The sequence below is a fragment of the Oncorhynchus gorbuscha genome, linkage group LG13, assembly GCF_021184085.1.
Source record: "Oncorhynchus gorbuscha isolate QuinsamMale2020 ecotype Even-year linkage group LG13, OgorEven_v1.0, whole genome shotgun sequence".
NCBI classification, from domain to species: domain Eukaryota; kingdom Metazoa; phylum Chordata; class Actinopteri; order Salmoniformes; family Salmonidae; genus Oncorhynchus; species Oncorhynchus gorbuscha.
In genome coordinates this window covers 65,352,269-65,375,793 of record NC_060185.1, presented here as the reverse complement: position 1 = coordinate 65,375,793, position 23,525 = coordinate 65,352,269, and the positions used below count along the sequence as shown (strand labels likewise).

Sequence of the window (23,525 nt, the reverse complement as noted above, 5' to 3'; positions counted from 1 at the left end):
GCTGGAGGAGTAGTGTCTCTGCCGCGAGGGAGGTAGGTATAGAAGCCACCCCATCTGAGGTCTGGTTTGTGGCTGTGATCAGATCCGGCAGTGTTTGGGATTGTGTTAGGTCAGGGAGAGCCGTTGTTGGTTCCGTAGAAATACTGTAGCATTGGGCGGACTTCCTTAACTCATGAGCTTCAGTTGGTTGCGGAGGGGCCGCACGCCTGGGGGCTGTCGGCCACTCGTTCTCTGGTTGGGACAAGAATGGTGGTCCCAAGCTCCAGCGATGGGGTTTAGCCAATTCCTTAAGGGTTTTACCTCTAGTAATGTCATCAGCAGGATTGTTTATGCTATCAACATACCTCCAGTCCTGGACTTCTGTTAGGTCTTGGATTTCCGCAATGCGAGTCCCGACAAACACCTTATACCTGCAGGACTCCGACTTGAGCCATGTCAATACAGTGGTCGAATCACTCCAGTAGATGATCCTTTGGATTGGCAAGGTGAGCTCGGCTCGCAAGGTAGAGGCCAACTGGGCTCCGGAAAGGGCAGCACTGAGTTCCAGCCTAGGCATTGACAACTGCTTCTTGGGTGCGACCCTGGACCTGGCCATGACAAAGGAGACATGGGTGTGGCCTGCCTTATCCTCCACTCTAAGATAGGAAACCGCCCCATAAGCTCGCTCCGAAGCGTCACAGAACACATGCAGTTCCAGGCATGATCCCAGTTGGTCAACACAGGATGGTACATAACATCTTGGCATTTGGACATCAGAGAGCTCCGTTAACTCAGTTTCCCAACAGATCCATCGTTCCACTAGGTCAGCTGGGTGGATTGGTTCATCCCAGTCCCTCTTGGTCTGCCACAGGTCCTGGACTAAGACTTTGGCCCGTGTTGTGTATGGCAGGATATACCCAAGGGGATCGTATTGACTGGCCAGGGTCCGATAGATGGTGCGCAGAGTGGGGGTTTCGGTACTCGGGGATGAGCGGTGCTTATACCCCAGGGTATCCGGTAGGCAGCTCCACCTCAGTCCTAGAGTGGGCTCTTCTGGGTTAGCACCAGACTGCGTTAGCCATAGTTCACTGCTACTGGACCTAGCTTGTGGCGGGAGGTGCTGGATAACCTCCGCTCTGTTACTAGCCCACTGTCGGACCTCAAATCCCCCTTTGGACAGGAGATTCCGCACTTTATCAAGGAGTGATTTCGCTTCAGCCGTGGATGGGATGCTTTGTAAGCAGTTATCCACATAGAAGGCATTTTCCACTGAATCCAATACTTCTGGGTCACTGTCTGGATGCTCCCGTGCGTGTCTCTGCAGAGCGTATATGGCACAGCAAGGACTGCAGGTGGTGCCGAATGGGAGTACCTGCCATTCATAGATTGTGGGCTCTGCATCTCGTTCCATATTTCGCCATATGAACCGGAGCAGTGTGGTGTCGGAAGGCAGTAAACGAATCTGATGAAACATGGCTTTGATGTCTCCACTGATGGCTGTAGAGTGCTGCCGGAACCGGAGAAGGACACCGAGCAAGGAAGGACCTAAGGTTGGTCCGGGGAGTAGACAGTCATTCAGGCTTTGACCAGCTACTTGGAATGAACAGTTGAAGACAAGTCTATACTTCCCACCATGTTGCTGGATAACATGGTGAGGGAGATACCAGGATTCACGGAGTGCGTTTCCCTCTTCATGAGCTGTCACTTCAGTGACGTAGCCTGCCTTCACAAGGTTATGAATCTCTCGGTTATGAACTTCTGCAAGCTCAGGATTCTTCACCAGGCGTCGCTCTGTTCCACGCAGTAGTGGGAGTACAGCCCGTGTCGTGGTTGCCAGAGGAGGATGGTTGGGCACCCGTAGCAGTGGGGTTGCATACCTGCGAACGCCATCCATTTCAGTGGTGGTGGTGCTCTTCTCCAGGAGGTCTAATGCATAGGAGTCATTTTTCGAGCGAGTGACCTCCTGTAGCTTCCGGTTGGAGAAGGTGTCCATCTTCCATAGCATCTCAACATTCGAAGGAGGTCAGTGGCTGCATCTGGATTGCTTCTGGTGAAGAGGACTTGCTGTGACTGTACAGCTTGGGTGGAGAGAAGTAGATGGGATGGACCTTGCACAGCCCAACCCAAGGATGTATGGACAGCAATGGGTCCTCCTTCTGGTCCAGCTCGTATAGGCTCAGTCGGGGTGACGAGATGTGGGTGATCTGACCCAATCAGGATAAGTGGTGCTACTCTGGCCAGGTTAGGAAGAGGCAATCCTCGTAGATGAGGATATTGTTTCTGTAGAACACTTACCGGGCAGGAGTGCTCTGCGAGATTCAAGCCATCTGCCGTGAAGGCATTGGTGATGTTATAGGCCACGCCCCTGTTTCCTGAAGGTGAAATGCTGAAGGTTACAGCAGAGCCTTTCATTTGGATAACATCATGTCGCACCGTTCTGAGATTAAGGGTCTCGGGGGTCCCTTCCAGGTTAAGCTGACGGGTGGCCGCTGTGAGAATGATTGTTCTTTCTGACCCATCATCTAGAACGGCGAATGTATCAATGCTTCTCCCTTCACTTTGCAGAGTGACCTTGACCACCTTCAACATGACCCTTGGAGACCGGTTCTGCTGGTCGAGATACAGCTCCTTTGCAGCTCCTACCATGAGCATACTCTGCTCCTTCTTTGCTTGGGGAAATAGATCATGCAACACGGTGAGATGGATTTCTTCACAGCGGTTGCAGAGTTTCATCAATGTGCAGGTCTCCACCTTATGGCTACGGGCACACTTGTAGCATCGCTCGCCTGAAGTGATCCAGGCCTTCAATTGAGTTTGAGTGAGCTTTTTTACTCTGGGGCATGAGCCAAGGAAGTGCCCCTTACTATTGCAATATGGGCAGTAAGGCTGGAATTTGATGTTCTTGCTCTTGAGAGGGGTCTTCTTCCCGGGTTCCTCCCCGGCCTCACTATTTAAGTACATGGTAGTGGGATTTGGTCTTTTCTGTCCCTGCTGGCGTTCAAACTCCTTCCTTCCCCCTGTGGCTATGGCGGAGATTGTGGCCTGGTGAGCGATGCTCTTCGCCTTTGCCTTCACCTCCAACCATGTGGCCAGGTCTCTGAGAGCATAGGTGCTTCTCGAGCCCTCTTTCAGGATGCCCTTATTCAAACAATGTTCAATGAAACTGTCTCTGAGGTACACTGGAAGTTTGCTAAGAAGCCTGTCCACGTGGGAGCCACATTTTAGCTCGTTCCCGTCTTCTCCTTCAACGGATTGGAGCATAGAGGTCAGGGATTGGACAGCCAGGGAGAATTCTTGGAAGGCAGCATGGTCTCCCATTTTAATTGGAGACGTGTTCAGGATGTTGTTTAGTTCATTCTGGACTAGCTGACGTGGCTCACCATATCTCGCCTTCAGGGCCTGGAGAGCTGTCGTGTATGGTGTTGCGGAGTGCATAAATGATTGGGCCAGCCTGTATGCACTGGGAAACCGCAAATGATCCATTAGTACTTGGTATTTGTAGCGTTCTGACAGATGACTGTGAATACCCAGTAGACTCTCCAATGCCATTTCCAAAAGGACAAATTCACTCTCCTTTCCATTTTCAAAGTATGGCAGTTTGGGTCTGGGAATTCCATAGGCTGAGGCTACTAGAAGTTTCATAATGTTGGCTCCCTCTTCTGGTTGCGTGAAGGATAAACCCGGTACTTCTGATGAGCCCACTGTGGCCTCATTGGGCCGGTCACCTACTGTCCCAGATCCACCATTTGTGGCAGCCGGAATTGGGCGAGAGCCCTCCGACCTGTTGTTTGAGGACTGGCCTGGCCCTGGATGAAAGGAACGATTTGCCTTGGTTGGTAATTGGCGGAAAGGCGAAGGAGTGATGCTTTGTCCAGATGGAGGAATGCTAACTTGTGTCACTGGCATAGAGGGCGTTGGCGGAGCGGCCCGTCTCCGTGCTCCGTGTTGGCTGTTGACCCCGGAGCCTCCGAGGACTGTGTGCCATGCTGTACCAGAGGGGCAGATTGGGAAAGAAAGGCAGACAGTTCAGGTCCATGTGGAGGGGTGGTCAGGTCAACTCCCTGTTCGTTCCTCTCCAGGAAGGATGAGACCATCCGTGCCTCCTCTAATTCCCTTCTGGCTTGACGGTGCCGTCGCTGCTGTGCCAGGTCCTTGGCAATGAATTCCCTTTCCTGTAGAGCTCTACGGGCCTGCACATCCAATTGGTGACATCGTTCGTCAGCCTGTTGTTCCTCCTCAATCTGACGCTCAATCTCCTCCAAAGCTAATAGTTTCATCCTCTCTTGTAGGACAGCGTTCTGTGAATTGCTGAGGGCTAGTGAATGGCGGCTGCCATGGCCACTTCCAAAGGGGTATCCACTGGTCGAACTCCCACTCCGTCTAGAGTGCTTCGACGATTTCCCATTAGTTAAGGGGTGAGCGGAGCCTGCCTCTGGAAGCTGGTCGACCTGTGCAGTGGGAGTTACCTCTTCCATAGGTTCCTCACGTAGACCACTTTCCTGATCCAAAGCAGTTTCCGGTCCTTGGCTCAGAGGGGATGGTTGATGGCTGAAACATATAGTTGATCCATCAACTCTTTGAGCTCTGGTGGGCTTGCCCTTTGATGTCGGAACCTCGACCACATAGTCCTTAAGATAACCAGGTGCTTGCCTGGTTCTTCTGGTGCTGCTGGTGGTTGAGGATGAAGCCTTTGTTACTTTAGGCTTAGCTCCTGGATATTTCCTTTGTTCCAAGACCTTTCTCTCAGCTGCTCTCTCCTCCTCTCTTCTTCCTTCCAGTGGAGACAATTCTTCCCTCTCCGCCTCCATTTCCTTTTCACCTGTCTTTGGTTCAGTCATCATCCGGCTCAAAGGACCATTGAAAGATTAGTGGAATCTGTGTGGGTTGCTGGACAGGTAGGATGACTGACAGTGAAGGTGAACAGGTGGTCACGTGTCAGGTGACAGAGGAATGTATGAGACTGAGGCAGGAATTCCTTTAACCATAAAGTGGTATATTTACTGGTAGTCTGTGCTGCATCACAAAGGAAACAAATAACATGTATACAATCAAATTAATAATCAAAGATCAAATCATAGCAGTCATTATTAACAATTCACATTACACAATATGTTTGAAGCGTGCGCTCCAAGCCGCGCTCCGCGGTGATAACTATAAACAATAACTGAATGGCCCACTCTCCCGATCACCACAGATCATTCAGATGAAAGGTAAGAGTCGGTGGACTTACGTGGATTCATGGACGCACAGAACTTCTGGATCAGATGGATTTAGGGAAGAGAAAGCAGCGAGATCAGGCGATGGCAATTTCCTCCTTTTATAGAGTTGAGATCTGTAGGACATTTCCACCTGACCTAATTAAAGCGCCCCTGGCCCAGCTGAGTAAATGGCAATTAATTAAAGGAGTATTCCACCAACTCCATGGGCCTTTTCTACACAAAGAAAATGCAAGGTGAGGGGGTACAAAAATGGTCCGATTAATATTTCTATTGAGAAAACTCAAAACAAAAAACAAACAAAACTCTGATTTACCACCCCAAGATATCCCTGCACAACGTCTATTTGCGCCCCTACTGGATGGAAACTACAAGTGTAATGGCTGTGCTACATGCAATGGCACTTATAAATGTAGATCCTTCAAACACCCCCAAACAGGGAAACAGAACCCAATCAAAAGGTGCTCCACTAAGGCAGTTATGTATCTTATAACTTGTCCTTGTGCTAAAAATGATGTGGGTAAAACAAAGCGCGAATTAAAAGTACAAATCTCAGAGCATGACAGAACTCGATTTACCCGGCCCACTTCTTGGAAGCAAACCACTCGATTCCGTCCCTACTTTACGTCGGCATTGAACATGTCACCCTCCCTAGGAGAGGGGGTGACCTGGACAATTTATTGTTAAAACGAGAGGCAGCCTGGATCTTTAATTTAATGTAAATGTAATGTAAATGTTTGTAGGCGTATGTAGCCAAATTGTATCTATGATAGTATGCTATCCATTTTTGTTTTTTGTATGTTATTTTTATATCTGACAATCAACCAATGATATCAGGCCACACCCGGCCATGATTACAGACACCTGTGTGTGTCCTTTGACACTATATAAACTAGTCACCCCGCAGTGTTTGTCATTATACCCTGAAGAAGACAGCTTGTCTTTCGAAACATTGATTATTAGGTTATTCAATTATTGCATCTGAGTGTGTGGCTCTCCTTTAATTTGTCAAGTGTTCTACTCCGCTAGCCAGCACCTCGCCTAAATAGGTGTGCGTTTCTTTCGCCTCTATATTACTCACATGCCAGGCTGTCATAAGGCTGTCTAAGCTGCATATACGTTTCTCCCCACCGCTGTAAAGGCTACACGACAGGTGAACAACACCATTGTCCCTCTGGTCCATCCTTTAGCGCCCCCTCTCACCTGGTTGTTGAACAGCACATAGATGACAGGGTTGATTACGGTGCTGCTCTTGGCCACGGGGGTGACTAGGCCTGACTGGCCGAAGGTGGCCGTCAGGGCCATGACGCCGTAGGGCATCCAGCACAGCAGGTAGCAGGACACCATGGACAGCACCATGAGCAGGATGTGCTGCTCTCGCCTCTGGGCCGGCAGCAGGTTGATTTTAGCCACCTGGGAACAGGAGGGGAGAAGAAAATTCTGTCTGGCAAAGTTTTGCATTGATTATACTGTTGTATTATCTTTGCTATTACCAATGTGTAGTACCCGACTTGTAATGCTGGTCATGTATGTTAAAGGTTCAAAAACAGTGGATTTTATGTCATGTATGACAGAGCCAAATGATCAGCTGTGTTGCAGTCCATTTTTTACTTATCTGAAAATATTTTTTTTCTGTGTCATGTCTTTGTGTCAAAATAGCTCGGTTCTGGCATGAGAACCAACTGTATCTTTGCGTAAGCACTGTGGTGCACTGTGGTGCTGCGTGTTTTCCACCTCCCCAGAGTTGATTTCATGCTCCCTCAAGTGAGTCGTTCTGTAATGTCCACTCTGACGCCTGTCGCAGCACCCCGACCAATGAGCATGGCCGACTGAGGATATCAGCCAATCAGAAGGAATAACAGGATGTCAGCACCACAAACCTCTTACATGCTCAACAGCGGAGACTCCCCGGAGGAGGAAGGGGAGGACCATTTCCGTCAGTAAATTTCATGATTTAAAAAATGTAAATAGTGAAAAAAACTATCCTAAATATATTCACTTCACCAAATAATTTATTAAAACACACTGTGTTGCAATGAAGGTCTACAGTAGGGTTGACTATTTTACCAGTATTTTACATGTGTTCCCTCTTAAGAATAACTTTTCTCCCAGGTAACCCGGTATTTCCCACGAAAACCAGACTTGTCATTCAAAAGCATTATAAAGCATATAAATAGGCCTATGTCTGGATTTGATTAGAGCTTTGATCGAAAATTGACACCTGATGCTACCTGAGCCTGATGAGTCATACATCAATGGAGTGGCAGAAAGCCTAGTGGTTAGAGCGTTGGGCCAGTATCCGAAAGGGGTAGGCTGTCATTGTAAACAAGAATTTGTTCTTAACTGACTTGCCTAGTTAAATAAAGGTTAAATCAATTAAATACCTTTTAATGAGCCCAAAAAATCCCAAATGACTGTGCTGTTATCCAATACATATACAGTACCAGTCAAAAGTTTGGACACACCTACTTATTCAAGGGTTTTTCTTTATTTGACTATTTTCTACATCAAAACGATGAAATAACACATATTGAATCATGTAGTAACCAAACAAAAAGTGTTAAACAAATGAAAATATATTTTAGATTCTTCAAAGTAGCCACCCTTTGCCTTCATGACAGCTTTGCATGCCCTTGGCATTCTCTCAACCAGCTTCACCTGAAATGCTTTTCCAACAATCTTGAAGGAGTTCCCATATGATGATCACTTGTTGTCTGCTTTTCCTACACTCTGCGGTCCAAACCATCTCATTTGGGTTGAGGTCGGGTGATAGTGGAAGCCAGGTCATCTGATGCAGCACCATCACTCTCCTTCTTGGTCAAATAGCCCTTACACAGCCTGGAAGTGTGTTTTGGGTCATTGTCCTGTTGAAAACCAGATGATAGTCCCACTAAGCGCAAACCAGATCGGATGGCGTATCACTGCAGAATGCTGTGGTAGCCATGCTGGTATTAAGGTGTACCTTATATTCAAAATCACTGACAGTGTCACCAGCAAAGCACCCCCAAACCATCGCACCTCCTCCTCCATGCATCACGGTGGGAACCACACATGCGGAGATCATCCGTTCACCTACTCTGCGTCTCACAAAGACATGGCGGTTGGAATTTTTAAAAACTCTAATTTGAACTCATCAGACCAAAGGACAGGTTTCCACTGGTCTAGTGTCCGTTGCTCGTTTTTCTTGGCCCAAGCAAGTCTCCTCTTCTTATTGCTGTCTTTTAGTAGTTTTTTGTTGTTGCAGAAACTCGATCTATGTATGGCTGATTCACTTATTCTCCTCTGAACAGTTGATGTTGAGATGTGTCTGTTACTTGAACTCTGAACCATTTCTTTGGGCTTCAATTTCTGAGGTTGGTAACTCTGGTTCTTCCTTTTCTGTGGAGGTCCTCATGAGAGCCAGTTACATCATAGCGCTTAATGGTTTTTGTGACTGCACTTGAAGAAACATTCAAAGTCCTTTAAATTTTCCACATTGACTGACCGTCATGTCTTAAAGTAATGATGGACTGTCATATCTCTTTGCTTATTTGAGCGGTTCTTTCCATAATATGGACTTGGTCTTTTACCAAATATGGCTATCTTCTGTATCCCCCCCCCCCTTGTCACAACACAACTGATTGGCTCAAACGCATTAAGGAAAGAAATTCCACAAATTAACTTTTAACAAGGCACACCTGTTAATTGAAATGCATTCCAGGAGACAACCCCATGAAGCTGGTTGAGAGAATGCCAAGAGTGTGCAAAGCTGTCATCAAGGCGTGGCTACTTTAAATAATCTCAAATATAAAATAGATTTAGATTTGTTTAACACTTTTGTTACTACATGATGCCATATGTGTTATTTCATAGTTGACATCTTCACTATTATTCTACAATGTAGAAAATAGTTCAAATAAAGAAAAACCCTTGAATAAGTCGGTGTGTCCAAACTTTTGACTGTGTCGTAATGTGAATATCGTTAAATGTGAAAACTTATTTTATCAAATCAATTCTATTTGTAATTATTACATAGTTATTGGTTACTAACACAATGTATTGATAAGTCCCTAGTGGACTAAACCGGTATGACGGCTTGGTAGACAATGGAAAGGGGTGGGGACAGATAAAAGCAGGAAAGATAAAATGGATTCACTACAAACAGTTGATAATTATATTAATTGAAATGCTAATCCATTGCACATGAACAGCTGCTCATTCGAAAATAATTGCAATGTATATATTTACGCCTGTATGTCGTTGTTGTCTGATTACTTCCGGGTTGGAGCGAGTGGTCGCATCGGCACTTCGCTCCCGCAGGTAGTATAACTTTTTCATTACATTTCATTATAGCACAACGGTTTGATTTGTCTAATCTTAGCAATTTCTTCTCAGCTAGCTACATAGCCGTCTTTGTATCAAAGATAATTGCGTAATTATCGTATTTCGCCGTCCTAACGTAGTCTTCACTAGCCAGCTAGCTAACGTCCACTAATTAGCTGCACTGGAGAAACTATTACACTCAACTGAACGACTTGATTAGTGTAGTGTTAGCTAGCTACATAGCTGTCTTTGCTGTCTTCGTATCTTCGTATCCAAGATAATTGTGTTGTTTAGGTTTAGAGTGTGTAGTCTTAGAGTGATTATCTTAATTTACTGAGGTTAGCTAGCCAGCTATTTGTCGTCCTTAACGCAGGAGACTCTGCTAGCTAGCCAACAGCTAGCCAACGTCTACCGAATAGACTCACAACCCGGTCGCATTCACAGGTAGTATCACATTTTCATTTCATTTCATTACAGTACAACGGTTTGATTTGTTTGATCGTAGCTAGCTACATAGCTAGCTACATAGCCGTCTTTGTATCAAAGATAACTGTGTAGTCTAGAGCGATTTTCTAGGTTAGCTAGCCAGCTATTGTCATTCTTTTAACGCAACGTAACGTAAACAACACTACTAGCTAGCCAGCTAGCCCCCGAATAGCAGCACTGCAGAAACTATTACACTCAACGGAACGACTTGATTAGTGTAGTGTCAACAACGCACCCACTGCCAGCTAGCCTACTTCAGCAGTACTGTATCATTTTAATCATTTTAGTCAATAAGATTCTTGCTACGTAGCTTAACTTTCTGAACATTCGAGACGTGTAGTCCACTTGTCATTCCAATCTCCTTTGCATTAGCGTAGCCTCTTCTGTAGCCTGTCAACTATGTGTCTGTTTATCCCTGTTCTCTCTTCTCTGCACAGACCATACAAACGCTCCACACCGCGTGGCCGCGGCCACCCTAATCTGGTGGTCCCAGCGCGCACGACCCACGTGGAGTTCCAGGTCTCCGGTAGCCTCTGGAACTGCCAATCTGCGGTCAACAAGGCAGAGTTCATCTCAGCCTATGCCTCCCTCCAGTCCCTCGACTTCTTGGCACTGACGGAAACATGGATCACCACAGACAACACTGCTACTCCTACTGCTCTCTCTTCGTCCGCCCACGTGTTCTCGCACACCCCGAGAGATTCTGGTCAGCGGGGTGGTGGCACCGGGATCCTCATCTCTCCCAAGTGGTCATTCTCTCTTTCTCCCCTTACCCATCTGTCTATCGCCTCCTTTGAATTCCATGCTGTCACAGTTACCAGCCCTTTCAAGCTTAACATCCTTATCATTTATCGCCCTCCAGGTTCCCTCGGAGAGTTCATCAATGAGCTTGATGCCTTGATAAGCTCCTTTCCTGAGGACGGCTCACCTCTCACAGTTCTGGGCGACTTTAACCTCCCCACGTCTACCTTTGACTCATTCCTCTCTGCCTCCTTCTTTCCACTCCTCTCCTCTTTTGACCTCACCCTCTCACCCTCCCCCCTACTCACAAGGCAGGCAATACGCTCGACCTCATCTTTACTAGATGCTGTTCTTCCACTAACCTCATTGCAACTCCCCTCCAAGTCTCCGACCACTACCTTGTATCCTTTTCCCTCTCGCTCTCATCCAACACCTCCCACACTGCCCCTACTCGGATGGTATCGCGCCGTCCCAACCTTCGCTCTCTCACCCCTGCTACTCTCTCCTCTTCCATCCTATCATCTCTTCCCTCCGCTCAAACCTTCTCCAACCTATCTCCTGATTCTGCCTCCTCAACCCTCCTCTCCTCCCTCTCTGCATCGTTTGACTCTCTATGTCCCCTATCCTCCAGGCCGGCTCGGTCCTCCTCTCCCGCTCCGTGGCTCGATGACTCATTGCGAGCTCACAGAACAGGGTTCCGGGCAGCCGAGCGGAAATGGAGGAAAACTCGCCTCCCTGCGGACCTGGCATCCTTTCACTCCCTCCTCTCTACATTTTCCTCCTCTGTCTCTGCTGCTAAAGCCACTTTCTACCACGCTAAATTCCAAGCATCTGCCTCTAACCCTAGGAAGCTCTTTGCCACCTTCTCCTCCCTCCTGAATCCTCCTCCCCCTCCCCCCCTCCTCCCTCTCTGCAGATGACTTCGTCAACCATTTTGAAAAGAAGGTTGACGACATCCGATCCTCGTTTGCTAAGTCAAACGACACCGCTGGTTCTGCTCACACTGCCCTACCCTGTGCTCTGACCTCTTTCTCCCCTCTCTCTCCAGATGAAATCTCGCGTCTTGTGACGGCCGGCCGCCCAACAACCTGCCCGCTTGACCCTATCCCCTCCTCTCTTCTCCAGACCATTTCCGGAGACCTTCTCCCTTACCTCACCTCGCTCATCAACTCATCCCTGACCGCTGGCTACGTCCCTTCCGTCTTCAAGAGAGCGAGAGTTGCACCCCTTCTGAAAAAACCTACACTCGATCCCTCCGATGTCAACAATTACAGACCAGTATCCCTTCTTTCTTTTCTCTCCAAAACTCTTGAACGTGCCGTCCTTGGCCAGCTCTCCCGCTATCTCTCTCTGAATGACCTTCTTGATCCAAATCAGTCAGGTTTCAAGACTAGTCATTCAACTGAGACTGCTCTCCTCTGTATCACGGAGGCGCTCCGCACTGCTAAAGCTAACTCTCTCTCCTCTGCTCTCATCCTTCTAGATCTATCGCTGCTGCCTTCGATACTGTGAACCATCAGATCCTCCTCTCCACCCTCTCCGAGTTGGGCATCTCCGGCGCGGCCCACGCTTGGATTGCGTCCTACCTGACAGGTCGCTCCTACCAGGTGGCGTGGCGAGAATCTGTCTCCTCACCACGCGCTCTCACCACTGGTGTCCCCCAGGGCTCTGTTCTAGGCCCTCTCCTATTCTTGCTATACACCAAGTCACTTGGCTCTGTCATAACCTCACATGGTCTCTCCTATCATTGCTATGCAGACGACACACAATTAATCTTCTCCTTTCCCCCTTCTGATGACCAGGTGGCGAATCGCATCTCTGCATGTCTGGCAGACATATCAGTGTGGATGACGGATCACCACCTCAAGCTGAACCTCGGCAAGATGGAGCTGCTCTTCCTCCCGGGGAAGGACTGCCCGTTCCATGATCTCGCCATCACGGTTGACAACTCCATTGTGTCCTCCTCCCAGAGCGCTAAGAACCTTGGCGTGATCCTGGACAACACCCTGTCATTCTCAACTAACATCAAGGCGGTGGCCCGTTCCTGTAGGTTCATGCTCTACAACATCCGCAGAGTACGACCCTGCCTCACACAGGAAGCGGGGCAGGTCCTAATCCAGGCACTTGTCATCTCCCGTCTGGATTACTGCAACTCGCTGTTTGCTGGGCTCCCTGCCTGTGCCATTAAACCCCTACAACTCATCCAGAACGCCGCAGCCCGTCTGGTGTTCAACCTTCCCAAGTTCTCTCACGTCACCCCGCTCCTCTGCTCTCTCCACTGGCTTCCAGTTGAAGCTCGCATCCGCTACAAGACCATGGTGCTTGCCTACGGAGCTGTGAGGGGAACGGCACCTCAGTACCTCCAGGCTCTGATCAGGCCCTACACCCAAACAAGGGCACTGCGTTCATCCACCTCTGGCCTGCTCGCCTCCCTACCACTGAGGAAGTACAGTTCCCGCTCAGCCCAGTCAAAACTGTTTGCTGCTTTGGCCCCCCAATGGTGGAACAAACTCCCTCACGACGCCAGGACAGCGGAGTCAATCACCACCTTCCGGAGACACCTGAAACCCCACCTCTTTAAGGAATACCTAGGATAGGATAAAGTAATCCTTCTCACCCCCCCCCCTTAAAAGATTTAGATGCACTATTGTAAAGTGGCTGTTCCACTGGATGTCATAAGGTGAATGCACCAATTTGTAAGTCGCTCTGGATAAGAGCGTCTGCTAAATGACTTAAATGTAAATGTATAGAGTTATAGTTCTTAACCATTTCAACATGTAGCATTAGCTCCATATTTTCTGGTCTAATTTACATTTCGTCAGGAGTGGGTTTTATACACGTCTGAGAAAAGGGGGAGGGTCCATGATGCCAAATATGCTCACGTGGGAGTGGCCACTGATTTGGTAAACTTTATATGAAAACCCATATTTTCTCATTTAGAAGGTTACCATCACATTACATCTTTTCACAAATAGTTTAATCACATACGTTTCACAATATTTAGATGTAAACCCCATAATTAAGAAGTGTACACAACCAAAGATACAGTAATGAGTGTTTCCTGTCCTTCATGAGATCACCAAATGAAACACACTCGACATGACTGTCCCTTAAGTGTCCACGGACCATTCCCAAATTCAGAAAAATATAAATATTGTTTTATTCTCCCATTTTAGGGATTAGGAGTTTTGGCAAGAGAAGCTCTGTCTCCATAGACTCTCTCCCGCAACATTGCATGGCAGTTTCTTCCAAGTATTTATGACTTTTGTAAAACCTGATGTGGGAGAGAGAGAGAAAGAGAGAGGGGGGAGCCACGATATACACCCAAAAAGGGCCACGTCGTGACAGTCCCCCTCTGGTGGGTTCAATCTTCTGATTATCCTGCATGTTGTAAACCAACATAAAAAATTAACGACCACGTGAGGTCCTGGTTGTGGATCATCGTTGCAGTCCCCCTCTGGTGGTTGACCTTGGTAGGCTCTCTGAAAGCGGAGCAGTCCACCACAAGGATGGGCAGTGGATGTCCAGTTGGTGATTGCCGTTGTGGTCCATCTTTGGTGGTCGACCTGGGTAGGATTTTTGCAAATGGAACGGGCCGCCACAAGGATTGGCAGCGGATGTCCGGATTGGGATCGTCATTCCGTACCCATCGTCTGGTCATCCAGACAGGAAGATCTGGGCAGTAACTTAGGCAGATGTTAACAACGCACACACACACTCAAAATAAATAATTACATTTCTTCCCATTGAGCGGCATTGTGGCACTAACTGATGGTTGTACGGGGACTTTGTTTAAGGCTCTATCACTTCCTAAGTGTCAAAGGAATTGAAAGGAAAAGGAATGAAAGCATAAACAAATGATATGCAAAATCTAATTATCAAACCATCTAATTGGACTGTATTCTACATAGGTTCATTTTGCCGACCATGAACGTATCATGGCATTGTCTAATGTCATATCTAGGGCGTTCCTAATTTGTGGTGTTGCTTAGGGCGCTATCCTAAGTTGATCACTACATGATAAGTCTACAGCTGCAAGGCACCAGATTCGGGCAGTCTATAGGAATCTGAAGAAACTGGTGAGTACTGCAGCTGTCGAGTTAAAGGTCTCAAAGTAAATTTTCAACTTTACTAAGGCTGGTATTTTGCTTGGATGCTTAAGTGATCCAAGTATAAATCCTTATTACATGTGCCGTTGTACATGTGTGTTTGTGCTTACACAAGCGCACATCCCAAGTAACCAAGTATCCGGGTAGGCTGTGAAGCTTCAAAGTGAACTACCCACACTGAAAGGAGGGAAATGGCTACCTAAGTATGATTCCCAATCAGAGACAACGATAGACAGCTGTCCCTGATTGAGAACCATACCTGGCCAAAACATAGAAAACAAAACATAGAATGCCCACCCCACATCACACCCTGACCTAACCAAATAGAGAACTAAAACGGCTCTCTAAGGTCAGGGCATGACAGTACCCCCCCCTTCCCCCAAAGGTGCGGACTCCGATCGCAAAACCTGAACCTATAGGGGAGGGTCTGGGTGGGCATCTATCCGCGGTGGCTGCTCTGGTGCGGGACGTAGACCCCGCTCCACCTCTTGCTCACCCTCCTTTGGTGGCGCCTCTGGTGCGGGGACCCGGACTGGGCACCCTCGTCGCAGGGTCCGAACTGGGCACCCTCGTCGCAGGGCCCGGACTGGGCACCCTCGTCGCAGGGCCCGGACTGGGCACCCTTGTCGCAGGGCCCGGACTGGGCACCCTCGTCGCAGGGCCCGGACTGGGCACCCTCGTCGCAGGGCCCGGACTGGGCACCCTCGTCAGGGGCCCCAGACTGGAGGCTGTCGCTGGAGGCTTCGTGCCATGACTCCTCACTGGAGGCTTCTTGCCATGGATCATCATTGGAGGCTTCTTGCCATGGATCATCACTGGGCTGGCTCTGGGAGCAGGCACAGGACTCAACAGGCTGGGAAGACATACAGGAGGCATACAGAACCAAACCTGGCAAAATCATAGAAAATAAAACATAGAATGCCCACCACATCCCACCCTGACCTAACCAAATAGAGAAATAAAACGTCTCTCTAAGGTCAGGGCGTGACAAGAATGTGTCTGATGTCATCAGATAATTTCCAGGTCAATGCCTGGAGGTCAGTAAGAATTGATGTCGACCTCAAGACATATGTTAAGGGAACCTGTAGTAGTTTTACGACACGTCAATATGTCTTACACCATTGTAGTGGTGATAGGTATGAAGATGTCTATTTCATAGCTACAGTTGAAGTCGGAAGTTTACATACACCTTAGTCAAATACATTTAAACTCAGTTTATCATTCCTGACATTTAATCCTCGTAAAAATTCCCTGTCTTAGGTCAGTTAGGATCACCACTTTATTTTAAGAATGTGGAATGTAAGCATAATAGTAGAGAGAATGATTTATTCAGCTTTTATTTCTTTCATCACATTCCCAGTGGGTCAGAAGTTTACATACACTCAATTAGTATTTGGTAGCATTGCCTTTAAATTGTTTAACTTGGGTCAAATGTTCCGTGTAGCCTACCACAAGCTTCCCACAAATAAGTTGGGTGAATTTTGGCCCATTCCTGAAGACAGAGATGATGAGTCAGGTTTGTAGGCCTCCTTGCTCACACACACGTTTTCAGTTCTGTCCAGAAATGTTCTATTAGGATGTGGTCAGTGTATTGTGATGGCCACTCCAATACCTTGACTTTGCTGTCCTTAAGTTTGGGGTCATTGTCCATTTGGAAGACCCATTTGCGACCAAGCTTTAACTTCCTTCCTGACTGATGTCTATAACCACATCAATTTCCTACCTCATGACGCCATCTATTTTGTGAAGTGCACTAGTCCCTCCTGCAGCAAAGCACCCCCAAAACATAATGCTGCCACCCCGTGCTTCACAGTTGAGATGGTGTTCTTCGGCTTGCAGGCCTCCCCCCTTTTCCTCCAAACATAACGATGGTCATTATGGCCAAACAGTTATATTTTTGTTTCATCAGACCAGAGCACATTTCTCCAAAAAGTATGATCTTTGTCCCCATGTGCAGTTGCAAACCATAGTCTGGCTTTTATATGGAGGTTTTGGAGCAGTTGCTTCTTCCTTGCCGAGTGGCCTTTCAGGTTATGTCGATATAGGACTCGTTTTACTGTGGATATAGATACTTTTGTACCTGTTTCCTCCAGCATCTTCACAAGGTCGTTGCTGTTGTTCTGGAATTGATTTGCACTTTTAGATGTCCTAACCGGATTGCCAAAACTATAGTTTGTTAACAAGAAATTTGAGGAGTGGTTGAAAAACGAGTTTGAATGACTCATAAGTGTATGTAAACTTCCGACTTCAACTGTATGTCGTCCACGGAGGAGTTACCCTCAAGACGGAAGTAAGCACTGAACCAGTCATACGCAGTGTGATTATGGTTCATGACTTCTAATAACTTTCCTCCTGAATTAAGGGTTCTATGTATTAGTGGCATGTGTGTTGAGCATCAGAAGAGTGTTCTGGAGATTCTCTTACGTGTTGCAATCTGAGTGAACGGAGTAGCGCACAGCGTTGTACGAGATCTTCAGTTTCTTGCCAATTTCTCGCATGGAATAGCCTTCATTTCTCAGAACAAGAATAGACTGACGAGTTTCAGAAGAAACTTTGTTTCTGGCCATTTTAACTCTGTAATCGTGCCCAAAAATGCTGATGCTGCAGATACTCAACTAGTCTAAAGAAGGCCAGTTTTATTGCTTCTTTAAATCAGGACAACAGTTTTCAGCTCTGCTAACATAATTGCCAAAGTGTTTTCTAATGATCAATGAGCCTTTTAAAATGATAAACTTGGATTAGCTAACACAACATGCCATTGGAACACAGGAGTGATGGTTTCTGATAATGGACCTCTGGACGCCTATTTAGATATTCTATGAAAAAAATCAGCCGTTTCCAGCTACAATAGTCATTTACAAAATGAATAATGTCTACACTGTATTTCTGATCCATTTGATGTTATTTTAAATGTGATTTTCTTTTAAAAACAAAGACATTAAGTGACCCCAAACTTTTGAACGGTAGTGTATGTTCGACAATTTAACTTATTAAATTGAATGAGACGATTACATCCAATCAATTAAGATGGTCTGGATTATCATAACATTTGAACTACTGGTTACAGTTAAGGTACATTCACCACAAGGGTCACTTATCCCCAAGGCCGAAGCCACATGGGATTCCCGCGAAGGCGGGACCTCCTTCAGTAATGGGAAGTACTGAATGAGCTTTGCAAAAGCAATTTGACTGATTAATCAATGTTAATGATAAAATCAAACCTGTATAGGTTATTTGGGAATTCAACTTTAATTAACCCGAGAGTGTTGCTGTATCAAGGTTAATGTGGAAAATTGTCTCATTTGCAGAAACCAATCAATTTGGAAATTATTTAAAATGTCAATTTGAAAAAGGTAAGTCTGGCAATTTTACTTAGTTCAATTGAAAGAGACAACTATACCCAATCCGTTGAGATTGGCTGGATAACATTAGTAACCACTTGATATAAACGTGATACACACTGGGTGTCACAAATTATGATTTTAAAAATAAAAAATAAATCCTGCCGATTCTTCACCATCACTGAACGCAGAAAACTGAAATCAAATGGAAGTACAAGGAATTTCAACGTGACACAGGAAAAACGAAATGGTTACTTTGCCTTTGTTAGCTGTATCTCGTGCAAGCTAATCCTACTTTGTACACTTTCAAGCATAACATAGAATCCCTTTAAAGATGGGAATGGTTTAACTGGAACGCGCGGTAAACAAAGAAATACACGGAGTCTACTCACGCTACTGAGACTGCGAGGGACAGAGAATAATGACCGAGTCTACCCGGTTCTGAAACACGGGAGACAGAAATAGCACATTTGGCCCAACGCTCAATTTCTATAATTTGCTTGATTGTTATCCAAGTACTAGAAATTTTATCACTAACTTTACCAACTCATAAGACACCCTGACCGTCATCAGATACGCGACACCAGGACAATTTATATGGGTAAACACACACAACCAATAATTCCTGTCTACAACTCCCCTGCTGTATAGCATAATCTGGGTGTATAATGCAATCTGCTTTTCAAATTTATACAGGCTGAATCTAAATAAATGCCTCATTCTATCTTAGATTCCTCATACGGCGCACTATATGTCGTAACGTTACTATCATTAAATGTGAAGACTTATTTTAATTACACAGAATTGATTTGATAAACTAATAATCTAAACTTTAATCAACTAGGAAGTCGGGGCACCACGGGAAAATATTTACTGTCATTAGTTAGTTATTTCCTGAATCGACTCTTCAGATATTTTAATATCTTATCAAAACAGTCGCTTATTAATAAATTGTACCCCATCAGTTCTCATTACTCAACGTCGCAAACCCTTGGGTATCTGCGCAAAACCTAGCCTCCATAATGAATCAGCGATATACACATTGGCTTAATTATTTGACCCCACCTCTTTCCAATGTCTACCAAGCCGTCATACTGGTTTAGCCCACTAGGGACCATTCAATGCATTGTGTTAGTAACCAATAACTATATTGTTTGTTTATGTATTTCTGTGATGTGATTAGTTAGTTAGTAAATAATTAATTAAGCCAATTTGTATATCGGTGATTCATTATGGAGGCTAGGGTTTGTGCAGATAGCCAAGGGTTTGCGATATTCAGTAATGAGAACTGATGAGGTACAATTCATTAATAAGGGCCTGTTTTGATAAGATGTTAAAATATCTGAAGAGTCGGTTTGGGTGCCCCAACTTCCTAGTTAAAGATACATGATTAGTTTAATCGCGTAATTAAATTACACAGAGAATTGATTTGATAATATACAGTCTTCACATGTAATGATAGTCACAGACACAACAACTGGTGCTGTATGATAGAGGCTAATGCACATTTAAGCATGACAGAAAAACATAAAAGCCCATAGATGTAGCTAGCTATATGCTCACTTGGGTAAACCCAAACTGCTACAGACCTATATCTATCCTACCATGCCTTTCTAAGGTCTTCGAAAGCCAAGTCAACAAACAGATTACCGACCATTTCGAATCTCACCATACCTTCTCTGCTATGCAATCTGGTTTCAGAGCTGGTCATGGGTGCACCTCAGCCACGCTCAAGGTCCTAAACGATATCTTATAACCGCCATCGATAAGAAACATTACTGTGCAGCCGTATTCATTGATCTGGCCAAGGCTTTCGATTCTGTCAACCACCAAATCCTCATCGGCAGACTCGACAGCCTTGGTTTCTCAAATGATTGCCTCGCCTGGTTCACCAACTACTTCTCTGATAGAGTTCAGTGTGTCAAATCGGAGGGTCTGCTGTCCGGACCTCTGGCAGTCTCTATGGGGGTGCCACAGGGTTCAATTCTTGGACCGACTCTCTTCTCTGTATACATCAATGAGGTCGCTCTTGCTGCTGGTGAGTCCCTGATCCACCTCTAAGCAGACGACACCATTCTGTATACTTCCGGCCCTTCTTTGGACAATGTGTTAACAACCCTCCAGGCAAGCTTCAATGCCATACAACTCTCCTTCCGTGGCCTCCAATTTCTCTTAAATACAAGTAAAACTAAATGCATGCTCTTCAACCGATCGCTACCTGCACCTACCCGCCTGTCCAACATCACTACTCTGGACGGCTCTGACTTAGAATACGTGGACAACTACAAATACTTAGGTGTCTGGTTAGACTGTAAACTCTCCTTCCAGACCCATATCAAACATCTCCAATCCAAAGTTAAATCTAGAATTGGCTTCCTATTTCGCAACAAATTTCGCAACAAAGCATCCTTCACTCATGCTGCCAAGGAAGCAGAAGCTAGCCGGAGGACAGCTAGCTTCTGTCCTCCTCTGGGTACATTGACTTCAATACAAAACCTAGGAGGCTCACGGTTCTCACCCCCTTCCAGAGACTAACACTGTAATTATGACAACTTCTGGAAGATGTCCTCCAACCTCTCAGAGCTCTTGCAGCATGAACTGACATGTTGTCCACCCAATCAAAGGATCAGAGAATGAATCTAGGACTGGAGGCATAAGGTACAACTAGCTATCACTGCAGTGCATAAAATGTGTTGAGTAGTTTACTCAAAGAGAGAAAGACAATAGTTGAACAATTTTGAAGAAATTAATTTCTTCAAAAACGAAAGTGAAGCGAGAGAGCAATATTTCATTGTATATTTTCTTTCACTTTCACTTAGCTAGTGTGGAAGGACCACTAGAGGGCAGGCTGGGCTCATGGATAGTAGCCCAACAAAGCATGGGAGACAAGGTAACCAGAGTCAATTAAGCACAGCTGATGGTACTAATGAGATACTCTCCTTCCCCTATAAAAGAGAGAATGGAACCAGCAGAGAAGGGGGAAACTAGCTCTGGAAGATGGCCACCGAGAGAGAAGCTGTGCTGAAAGAACCACTAAGACGGTGACAAACCCGTGATTTATGTTTGTTGTAGTTTAAAGATTATCCTATTGTGTTCTTGTTTCATCTGGAGAAGATGTGTGTTTTTCCTTGGAAGATTTTTTATTGATTATGTTAGAATGTTTTTGTTGACAAAATACCCTCAATAGAGAACCGTGTTCAATCAGAAAAACCTACTCCTGACTCGTTTATTCCACCTTCCCGCTTTAGAGTGACCCCAATTACTTGGTACGCTCACACTAGTGTCAAATGCAGTTTAGCCTACTCAAACAGACAGGGATGCTATGTTAGCTAGCTGGCTATCTAACACTGGAACTCTTAAGGTAAGCTTTTGGTTTTATTAATTTATTGCCACCGAGGCCCTCCGGTGTAACTGCTAAACTGATTTCTGCTGACTACACTGTACTGAGTGATTGTAGCGGGTTTACTAATGTGTTAGTTCTAGTAGCTATGTTGACTATGACATGACAACAATGTAGGCTGTGTGTAGCGGTCATGATATGAAGGTTTAGCTTGGAAAGGTAGATAGAAGCGAGAAGGAATTATATGTACAATGAACTGTTTGAATGGGGATGCTATGAAAGTGAACTGTTTGCGTGTGATCATTGGGATATTCATTGCACAGATTCTGTTGAAATCCTTTTCTTAAATGGAAGCAAATGGAATGAAACGGGGATACCTGAATTTGTCCAATAGAAACTCGTTTGCAACTGTTGGACTAATGATTACACCATAAATCAGCTAGATGCAGGCAAGAGTGTGCAAGGTGGTATTGAAGGTGTCACTGTCTGTTACCTTGATTACTGAGAACTCTCTCAACCTGTGCACCTACCTTGTAAACCTTTGTTCATAGGCTAGGTTGTAGCAACCTCATGATGGGCACAGGAAAAATGTGAGTATCATGTAGTAGCCTAAACCTATCAATATTACATTGAGCTGGATGAATGGAATATGAATCGTAGTCATCCAATATGCTGTAATAGAAATAAGGCCATGTTCATAAAAAAAGTAATCATCCTCCCTCATCTTAAACGGCAACTACCACCACTGATGATAAATTAGACACAGCCTTGTTGCCGGCCGAGTAGGCCATAACCTTAGTTACATACGCAATCTTATTAAACACGTAATAGGAATTCTACTGTTGCCAAGCCATCACAAAGGGTATTTCCGGTGTATTGCCTGGATTTCTCTATTCCAGACCCACAAAGGAAGCAGGCACTTCTATATTGGAGGCTCAGACTGTTCTTTTCAGGAAATTGATTAAAAAAAGGTACATCTGTGACACCTGGAGATTTGGTCATGCATTGGAGTAACACATTAGGATGCCGTTGTATCGACATTTATTCTGTGGCACAGTTACGGCATGATAAATCTCACAGTGATGTGAGACCATGGGAGAGGCTTTTATGACCAACAGTGTGCCTGGAATTAAGATGTGCAGTGAGGCCAAACCATAAAATACCACCCTGGATCCATACTGATTATCTTCATATGAATGTCATTTCTCTGTGTGATGTGTCACTGCATGGTGAATTGTAATTCACCTCTCAGATTACTACTACTCCACAAGCTGGTGCTTGGTTTCTAAGAAAAGCCTGGGGGGGGGGGGGGGGGTCTTCAGAAGGAAGGTGACTGGTGGATCAGCGAAGCGGAAATTCACAAGTAATCAGGTCTGCAGCGCTGGTCCCTTCAGCTGAACAGGCTTCAACAAATACAGGGAAAATGAGACACTTACATAACTGGATTCTCACCAATAGTAACGGGCCTATTCCACAGCCTAAAAATGGCTCCTAGTTTATTCATTCATGGAGTAGCGCTGGCGGGTAGCATAAGGCGAGGGCATTCTGAGCAGGGCAGGCAGCCACCAATTGGAACCCATTAATTACAAATTGGTTGTGTGAGCCAGATGCCCAGGGTTTATAAAAGCCCCTCAAAGGCAAGAATGATTCACAAAAACCTAAGGAGAGTTGAACACAACCAGGTCCAGATTCCCAGAGAGCCTGCCTCCAATACTTCCCAGAGAGCCTGCCTCCAATACTTCCCAGAGAGCCTGCCTCCACGACTCCCCAGAGAGCCTGCCTCCACGACTCCCCAGAGAGCCTGCCTCCACGACTCCCCAGAGAGCCTGCCTCCACGACTCCCCAGAGAGCCTGCCTCCACGACTCCCCAGAGAGCCTGCCTCCACGACTCCCCAGAGAGCCTGCCTCCACGACTCCCCAGAGAGCCTGCCTCCACGACTCCCCAGAGAGCCTGCCTCCATTACTCCCCAGAGAGCCTGCCTCCATTACTCCCCAGAGAGCCTGCCTCCAT

The 23,525-nt window shown here is 46.0% G+C and overlaps 1 protein-coding gene across 1 annotated transcript in view; it reads right to left on the bottom strand.

The window, feature by feature from the left end:
• LOC123992352 (opsin-3-like) overlaps nt 1-23,525 on the bottom strand; it is a 39,658-nt gene that overhangs the window by 8,129 nt on the left and 8,004 nt on the right. The window contains exon 3 of the mRNA XM_046293503.1: nt 6,399-6,608. Within this exon, the coding sequence (XP_046149459.1) occupies nt 6,399-6,608 (210 nt within the window). The remainder of the gene's footprint in view (nt 1-6,398; nt 6,609-23,525) is intronic.